Here is a 9636-nt window from a genome sequence, read left to right as displayed (position 1 = left end):
AGTGGCCTGGATTGCACCAAACTGGGCGTCAGTCTTGCGGCCAGGAAGAGAAGCAACATACTCTGCGGGGACGGCCTTAAATACCTTACGACATATAGCCACCCTATCCTTTGACGAATAGTGAGGAGTAGCGGGTACGTTCTCGTCCTCTGCAGCAGTTGCATCCTTCCCTTTGTCTTTAGCTATAGGAAAAACAACGGCCTTAAGATGACGCGGAGAGTAAGAAGAACTGCCAGAGGAGGCTCGATACGTCTGAACGACGTTCAAATAATACTTACCGCCCGATGACCTAGCTCGGCGGGCCACCTCCGCAGGTATCTGGGAACGAACGTCGGTCGGAATTCCCGAAAGAGGGTCCTCCAACTCGTCAGGATGCCCACCAGACTTTGATTTGGACACCAAGTCCACAACCAGAGACGGCTTGTCCACGCCAATCTCATCGTCATCGGGGCGACCCCCCTCAGCAACTTTGACTCGCCCTTCTTCACCAGACGGCAGGGTATAGGTCTTGGCTTTTTGAAGGTACTCGGAGTCTCCGAGCCAGCTGGCACGACTCTTTTCTTCAATTGGGACAGAGTCGTCCCCTTTTTCTTCCCTGACGCCTTAGCCGCGTCCTTAGCTTGCTAAAAAAGAACGTAAAGGACAGTCAGATATTTGGCCTCGTGATGAATTACAAGTCACTCACTGAATAGTGGCTCGTCATTAAAAAGGACGCCCGTCTTGAAAATGATGAGGCGTACCTTATCAATCTCAAGTCACTCACTGAATAGTGGCTCGTCATTTAAAAGGACGCCCGTCTTAAAAATGACGAGGCGTACCTTATCAATCACAAGTCACTCACTGAATAGTGGCTCGTCATTCAAAAGGACGCCCGTCTCAAAAATGACGAGGCGTACCTTATCAATCACAAGTCACTCAATGAATAGTGGCTCGTCATTAAGAAGGACGCCCATCTCGAAAATGACGAGGCGTACTTATCAATCACAAGTCACTCACAAGATAGTGGCTCGTCATTCAAAAGGACGCCCGTCTCAAAAATGACGAGGCATACCTTATCAATCACAAGTCACTCGCAAGATAGTGGCTCGTCATTCAAAAGGACGCCCATCTCAAAAATGACGAGGCGTACCTTATCAATCACAAGTCACTCACTGAATAGTGGCTCGTCATTAAAAAGGACGCCCGTCTCGAAAATGACGAGGCGTACCTTATCAATCACAAGTCACTCACAAGATAGTGGCTCGTCATTATAAAGGACGCCCGTCTCAAAAATGACGAGGCGTACCTTATCAAGTGCAAGTCACTCACAGAATAGTGGCTCGTCATTAAAAAGGACGCCCGTCTCAAAAATGACGAGGCGTACCCTATCAATCACAAGTCACTTGTGAAAAAATGGCTCGTCACCAAAGGGACGCCCGTCTTAAAAAGTGACGAGGCGCACCTTGGCAACCGCAAGAAAAACACTAACTTAAGGGCCCGTCATTAAAAAGTGACGAGGCCTACCTTAGCAAACACGAGTCACATGTCAAGATAACGGCTCGTCACTAAAAAGACGCCCACTGTAGACACTGGACGGGAAAAGCTTAACTTGCAAAGACAACAACCTAAGAGAATACTCACCTTCTCCTCCAACTCGGCCTTGGCTTTCTGCATCTTGGCCTCATAGATGTCGGCCATCCAATCGGTCATGTCGCCCTTCCCAATATCCGCCGCCGATAACTTGCTCATCCCTTCCTCTGTGAACAAAAAGAAATCCAAAGTTAGAAAAAATGAATAGACCAACGCGGAACGACACATAATTTGGCATACAACCTCGAGTCATAGAATATCCTAAGCCTACGGCCGCTAGAAAGGCCTCATTCCGAAACTGGCTAATGTGCGGCAACCACTCGGCCGGCACATGGAATGTCTTGTCAGCGGTTAAGTGGTAAATGTTGGCCTTGAACAAGACCATTATTTGATCCCACTCCTCGGCAGTAAGGGGTGGGAGGGGCTCGTCACGGTCCATATAGTTGGCGTTGCAATTCCAGCGGCTCATCCTCTCGTACATCTCCTGGTCGTCCGTGTAAAACACGACCCACCTTTTCCTCCACATATGCCATTTGCTGAGCTTGCCGACCACTATCTGGTATGTACCACGGCTGCTCAGATTAAACCACCCTTTGGCGGCACTGGGGATCGAGAGAGGGAGACCAGATGCAGAAAAGCGTTGAAAGACGGCTCCACGTCGTTCATCGCACATTTGGCAATATAGCCAAAGATATCATCCCACGAGTTGGGGGTCAGCTGGGCCACCCCAAAGTTAAAACCATCTAACACTTCCACAACGAAGGGGTGTGGAGGGAATCTCATGCCGAGCTTGATGGATGCGGCATACACTGGGAATTCTCCCTCGGCAAGCAGGCTGACGGTCGAGTCCAGACCGGCCGGCACACATCTGGTACCCTTCCCCCACGCAGAGGTCGTCCCTCATCTTGGCCCCATGCCTGTCTAGACACCGCATCCAGCCTATGTCTGGGTGAATCTCCGACGGAAGCAGTTGGGCCTCCTCCCGTCCTCTGGGCCTAATAGGCTGGGGAGCAGCCTCTTGCTCCTCGGCGGCCGATGGCGATGGAGCGACGCTCGACTCCCCCACTGCCTGGCTCGCTGTACCCCCTGACGAGATTGCCGTTTGCTCCTCCACCTCGACATATTCGTCGATCTCTTGAAAGAGTTCGGCATATTCTTCGTCGGCTGCCGGGGCGGTGGAAGAATATCTCTCCCTAGGGGGTGTGAATGTTTCCTCCCGCAGGCGCAGGCGCGTAGGATCTGCCGTTTGCTTGGTTCTAGCCATGCCTTCTGCATAGTGAACGAACCACGGCTTAGGAGTGACCAACAATGAAGAAAAAGACGCGATTGGACGTCTGCCCCGATAAAAGACGAACGGCGGAAAAATCTCAATTAAAACCTTCAAACCTTTACCTAGTACTAGGAGGCCGGCCGCTAACAAAGGGAAAAATGACGAGGGGATAACAAAAACAAGAAAGAAAGGCGAAAACTAACCTTGAAAGATCTGTGAAGTACTTGGTGAAGAACAAGTTGAGTTTGGTGAAGAACAGGTTGAGTTTGGTGAAGAACAAGTTGAGTCTCGCGGTGGCCGGAAATCGCCTGCTGGTGGTGGGAGTTCGCCGGAAATCGCCTGTGTATAGCTCTGTGAAAACGAAATGTAATAAATGAATTTTACCCCCCTCTATATATAGGGAAGGGAAAAATGGAGAAAGGTGACACGTGTCACCACCTCAACACCTGTCCCAAAGACGAAGATGCAAATCAAAGGTCAAGAAGCGATATCTGGAAAGTGTTTCCAGAAATGCCCTTCTTGAGTGGCAAATGTTGTGGGCAAAATTACCATGCCTTCGTGTACCAATGAGGATGCGACACATGGCACGTATTACGCCCCCTAAGTAGAAACCATACGAAGACTACTCCACAGCATGGGTATCAATCTACGTATCTACAATGTATATGTATTTGTATTTAAGAGTGTATAAATGTATGTAATGCACCTATACCTGACAAGGGGCCTAAGTAGTAGGTATCCCAAGTGGTATGAATAAGGACAATAGGCTCAAAAAGCCCACTATTGCCAAAAGGGGCCAGAGAATTGTAAGGAGAAATGACACATGTCCTCCTCCCATACCCTAGCCAATCATGTAAAGGGAATATTAGGTCATTCCCACAAAAACCTAGTACTATAAATAGTCTCACTTCCCTAGAAAAAGGGGTCACAATCAATACAATCAAGAGCAATTGCTGCTCTGCCTTCTCTCTCTATAAAAATACAATCTTGTGAAATCCTTAGAAGTTACCGGAAAACCTCCAAGGTATCTCACCGGAAAAACCCCACAACAATTATGACAGTAATATTCGAATCCTAATAACTAACTACGAAGAATTATAGTAACTTTCATACTCATTGAGTAATTATTATTATTTTAGAAAATTTAGAGAATCATAGAGAAGTATATGACGTTGAAGATGAAGATGAAGGCACATCTCAGCAAGTTATGGTTGCAAATCAATGTATTGAAGAAGGTATGATATAGTATCTCTTAATATATATATAGTAACTGTTATGTTGATATAGTTAACCTATTATAATTGCAGTAGTGTAACTAACATATAAAGAGGAATTATATTTAACGTAGAGTAACTATAACATACAAAGAGAAACTATGTTTAATATAGAGTAACTATCTCATATAGACAGGACTTAAGAGTAACTATAAACTATAGAGACTAACTATATAACATGAAGAGTAACTATAACATATAAAGAGTAACTATATGAACTGTAGAGTAACTATAACAATTAATAGATCTAAAATAACAATGTTAAATATAGAGTAACTATAACATATAAAACGTAACTATATAAAATGAAGAGTAACTATCACATATAAAGAGGAACTATATACTGTAGAGTAACTATCACATATAAAAAGGAGTTATATTAACTGTGAGTAACTATAATATATAAATAGTAACTGTATAAAATGAAGAGTAACTATCACATATAATGATAACTATATTTAAAATAAAGTAACTATAATTTATGAAAGGTAACTATATTAATTATAAAGTAACTTCACAAAACGAAGTAATCTATATAAGAAATAAACTACATTTAACTTATAGTAACTACTACCTCCGTTTCAAGAAGACCTTTACACTTACTATTTACACGGACTCCGGTGCAATGTTTGACCGTTAATATATCCAATTTCGTATGACAAAAAATTATAAAAAGTTGATATTTATAAAATACATTTCGAGATGAATCTAACAAGATATCTCATGATAATTTTTTATAGATATAATAGTGAGAATTTATGGTCAAAGTTTTGGTTTTTGGACACATTTTTCAAAGCGTAAAGATCTTTTTGAAACGGAGGTAGTATAAGATATAAAGAATAACTATAGTAACTGTAGAGTAACTATAACAAATAATAGATCCTAAGTAAGTATGTTAACTATAGAGTAACTATAACATATAAAGAGTAACTATATGAACTGTAGAGTAACTATAAGAATCAATAGATCTTAAGTAACAATGTTAAATATAGAGTAACTATAACATATAAAAAGTAACTATATAAAATGAAGAGTAACTATCACATATAAAGAGGAACTATATACTGTAGAGTAACTATCACATATAAAAAGGAGTTATATTAACAGTGAGTAACTATAATATATAAACAGTAACTGTATAAAATGAAGAGTAACTATCACATATAATGATAACTATATTTAAAATAAAGTAACTATAATTTAAGAAAGGTAACTATATTAATTATAAAGTAACTTCACATAACGAAATAATCTATATAAGAAATAAACTACATTTAACTTATAGTAACTATAACATGTAAAGAATAACTATAGTAACTGTAGAGTAACTATAACAAATAATAGATCCTAAGTAAGTATGTTAAATATATAGAGTAACTATAACATATAGAGAGTAACTATATGAACTGTAGAGTAACTATAACAATCAATAGGTCTTAAGTAACCATGTTAAATATATAATAAGTATAACATATAAAGAATAACTATATAAAAATGAAGAGTAACTATCACATTTAATGATAACTATATTTGTATTTGTACAGGTTCAATAATACATTCAATTGATACAAACCACAGCATCTTTGAAAATCTAAATAATGAGCAGGAAGAAAACATTGATAAAGAATTAGATGGCAGTTTAATTGGAGAAGCAAGGAAAACAACCGATGAGATTTATGATCTATATTGCAAACATGCTGCTATTATTGGTTTTAGTGTACTAAAAGGGAAGAATAGATATAAAGAAGGAACTACAATTGTTAATGGAAAATACTTCTACTGTTCTGCTGCTGGAATAAGAGACCCTCCTAAAAACAAAGAACTAAAAAATGAAGATGATCAATCAGATGCAAAGAAGAAAGAAAGGAGAAAGAGGGTTATGATAACAAGAAAAAAATGTGAAGCTCAAATATTTGCAAAGAAGAATGAAAATGGAGATTTTGAAATAGAAAAGCATGTAGTGGTATATAATCACCCATTGACAAGAGAAATAAGTAATTATCTCCACCGATCGGAACGACAAATGACAGAACCTAAAAAAGAAGCTATTGAGGCAATGTCAGAATGTGGTCTAAGACCAATGGAGTCTTATAGGTATATGTCAACAGAAACTGGCGGAGACGACTGTGTTGGTCATACGATGATTGATCATCTAAACTACTGCTACAAGTTAAAAATGAAGCAAATTGATGGCAAGGATTCACAAACACTAGTGAACAAACTGTATGACATACAATCAATAGATCCCGAGTTCTTTTTCAGAGTAAGACTCAATGCTGAAGGAAAAGTTGAGTGCCTATTTTGGAGGGATTCTATGATGAGAGAAGATTACAAAATATATGGAGATGTTCTAGTTTTTGATACTACATTTAGAACCAATAAGTACAATATCATATGTGCTCCATTTGTTGGTATAAATAACCATTGGAAAAACACAATGTTTGCTTGTGCTTTCATTGGGGATGAAACCACAGAATCATTTGTTTGGGTGTTTGAAACTTTTCTGAAGGCTATGGGAGGAAAGCACCCTATATCAATTTTCACTGATCAAGATGCAGCTATTGCTGCTGGAATAGAACAGGTACCTCTTCATATATTATAGTTACTATGTTGACAATATAGTAACTCTTTGTAAAAAAATTTACTATTTTGACAATATAGTAACTCTTTATAAAATATAGTTACTATTTTTACAATATAGTAATTCTTTATAAAATATAGTTACTATTTTGACAATATAGTAACTCTTTATAAAATATTGTTACTATTTTGACAATATAGTAACTCTTTATAAATTATAGTTACTATTTTGACAATATAGTAACTTTTAATACAATATAGATACTATTCTGAAATTATAGTAACACTTTATAAAGTATAGTTACTATTTTGACAATATAGTAACTCTTTATAAAATATAGTTACTCTGTTGACAATATAGAAACTCTTAATACAATATAGTTACTATTTTGACAACATAGTAATTCTTTATAAAATATAGTAACTCTTTATAAAATATAGTTACTATTTTGTGGAACTATATATATTCATTATTGTTTTTCAGGTTTTTCCTTCTTCAAGACACAGGTTATGCTTGTGGCACTTGAGTAAAAATGCAAACAGTAGGTTTGGTTTATTGAAGTCTGATAAAAATTTCAAAAACGCATTCTACAAGTGTTTAAGTGGGTGTATAACACCAAATGATTTTGAAGAAACTTGGAAATCTATGATCAACACTTTTAAGTTGGAAAAAGATGACTGGTTCAACAGATTGTATGGTCTTAAAGAAAAATGGTGTACAGCTTTAAGTAAAGATTTTTTTTCTGCCGGTATACTTTCTTCACAAAGGAGTGAAAGTACAAACCATGCTGTTGGATTTAAAGCAAATAAAAGTACAACATTAACAGAGTTCTATAGTATTTTTCAAGCTACAATAAATCGATGGAGAAAAACCAAAGAAAAAGACGACTTTGACTGTACAAGGGGAATACCTACTTCAGAGCTAAGTATGAGTGCTATATTAAAACAAGCAGCAAATGTATACACGATAACACTTTTCCGTGATTTTGAAGAAGAGTTCAAGCTTTCTGTGGCAAGTAATACAATGTTCAAGGGAAGTGTTGGAAGAACAGTGTTTTTTGAAGTGTGGATAGAAGGAATAACAGGTAAAAAAACTATAAATCTTTATTTAATATTTGGAGTAGATGTTCTTTTGAATAATATTATATTATATGTAAATAATCTAACAGGATCAAGGCAAGAAGTTCAATACAAAATGGAAGATTCAACCGTCACTTGCACATGCAAAAACTTTGAAGAATCTGGATGGTTGTGCTTCCATTGTTTGAGAATATTGCATTTACATTCAATCAATACAATTCCCGATCGTTACATAACAACAAGATGGACTAGATATGCAAAGAAACAGATATGGAAAAGGGTTGATACAATAAAAAGGGAGAAAGGTGAAATCAACAATTTTACTGGTTGGAGATTACATATGATCAGAAGGTAATTTTTCAATATACATTAGTTCATTTTCATATAGTTACAATTACAGTAGATATTTGACTTCATGCTTAAACTTTATACCACAGATACTATAACTTAATTTTGAAAGGGCATAAGATAGCAAAGGCCAGAAAATTTATCAAGGAGAAGTTTAAAACGGATAATAAAGCAGTTGATGAAATCATAAAAAAGGAAGAAGAAAGGAAGGCAAAAGAAGAAGCTGCAAAGATAGCAGAACAAGAAAAGGAAAAAGCTGAAGCACAACGACAAACACAAGACGAAGAATCAACTAATTCTGAAATAACAATTGTGATTGATCCTGATCGTGCTAATACTAAAGGAAAGAGTAAGAAGAGAATAAAGGGTCAATATGACAATTACAAGCAGCCATCAAAGAAAGGAAAAAAGAAACACAAAGAATTTGGATCCAAGACACCAAATATTCAATTATTTACACCTAAAGAACAACTATTTTAGTGATGTTCTTGTTTTATATTATAGTTTTGACAATATAGTTACTCTTAGTACAATATAGTTACTATTCTGAAAATATAGTAACTCTTTATAAAATATAGTTACAATTTTGACAATATAGTAACTCCTAATACAATATAGTTACTATTCTGAAAATATAGTAACTCTTTATAAATTACTATTCTGAAAATATAGTAACTCTTAATACAATATAGTTTACTATTTTGACAATATAGTAACTCTTAATACAATATAGTTACTATTCTGAAAATATAGTAACTCTTAATACAATATAGTTTACTATTTTGACAATATAGTAACTCTTAATACAATATAGTTACTATTTTGATAATATAGTAACTCTTTATAAAATAGTTACTATATTGACAATATACTAACTCTTTATAGTTACTATTTTGACAATATAGTAACTCTTAATTACAATAGTTACTATTCTGAAAATTATCTCTTTATAAAATATAGTTACTATATTGACAATATAGTAACTCTTAATACAATAGTTACTATTCTGAAAATTATCTCTTTATAAAATATACTTACTATTTTGACAATATAGTAACTCTTAATACAATACAGTTACTATATCATACAATATAGTAACTATATATTCATCAAATAATAAAATACCATAAAAAAGAGAGTAACTATATCTTATTAAAGATAACTATATCTGTAAGATAGTAACTATTTAGATTTATACACCAAATTATTCACTATTTATGTATACTAACTCTTCACATTTAGTGGCCACCCTTCTTTACATATAGTAACTGTTTATAAAATATAGTTACTATTTTGACAATATAGTAACTTTTGGTATGTAATCATATAACTTACAAATTTATAAGAGTAACTATATTTTTAAAAAGGTAACTATTTCATTGAAATAGAAACTATATTCGTACTTAGTAATTGAACAATATGACACGAATACTGTAAAAGTCATAATTACTCTCATATATCAAACAATTAAAAATCACTGAGAGTAACTATATCAAAACTAGAATTAATTGTATT

General features: G+C 35.7%; 1 protein-coding gene across 1 annotated transcript; it reads left to right on the top strand.

Annotated features, from left to right (window-relative positions):
* Positions 1–1905: 1905 nt before the first annotated feature.
* LOC110792762 (protein FAR1-RELATED SEQUENCE 5-like) lies at positions 1906–6609 on the top strand. The gene is made up of 4 exons (XM_056829784.1): positions 1906–1927; positions 3979–4074; positions 5658–6495; positions 6588–6609. The coding sequence occupies exons 1-4, from the start codon at positions 1906–1908 to the stop codon at positions 6607–6609; spliced, it is 978 nt and encodes a 325-aa protein (XP_056685762.1).
* Positions 6610–9636: the final 3027 nt, after the last annotated feature.

Source organism: Spinacia oleracea, chromosome 5 (assembly GCF_020520425.1).
Source record: "Spinacia oleracea cultivar Varoflay chromosome 5, BTI_SOV_V1, whole genome shotgun sequence".
NCBI classification, from domain to species: domain Eukaryota; kingdom Viridiplantae; phylum Streptophyta; class Magnoliopsida; order Caryophyllales; family Amaranthaceae; genus Spinacia; species Spinacia oleracea.
This window is presented reverse-complemented; position numbering and strand designations above follow the sequence as displayed.

Coding starts and splice junctions, on each gene's coding strand:
- LOC110792762 (XM_056829784.1), top strand. CDS start 1,906: ATGTCTTGTCAGCGGTTAAGTG. Junction 1,928..3,978: donor GTCTTGTCAGCGGTTAAGTG/GTAAATGTTGGC, acceptor TTATTATTTTAG/AAAATTTAGAGAATCATAGA. Junction 4,075..5,657: donor AAATCAATGTATTGAAGAAG/GTATGATATAGT, acceptor GTATTTGTACAG/GTTCAATAATACATTCAATT.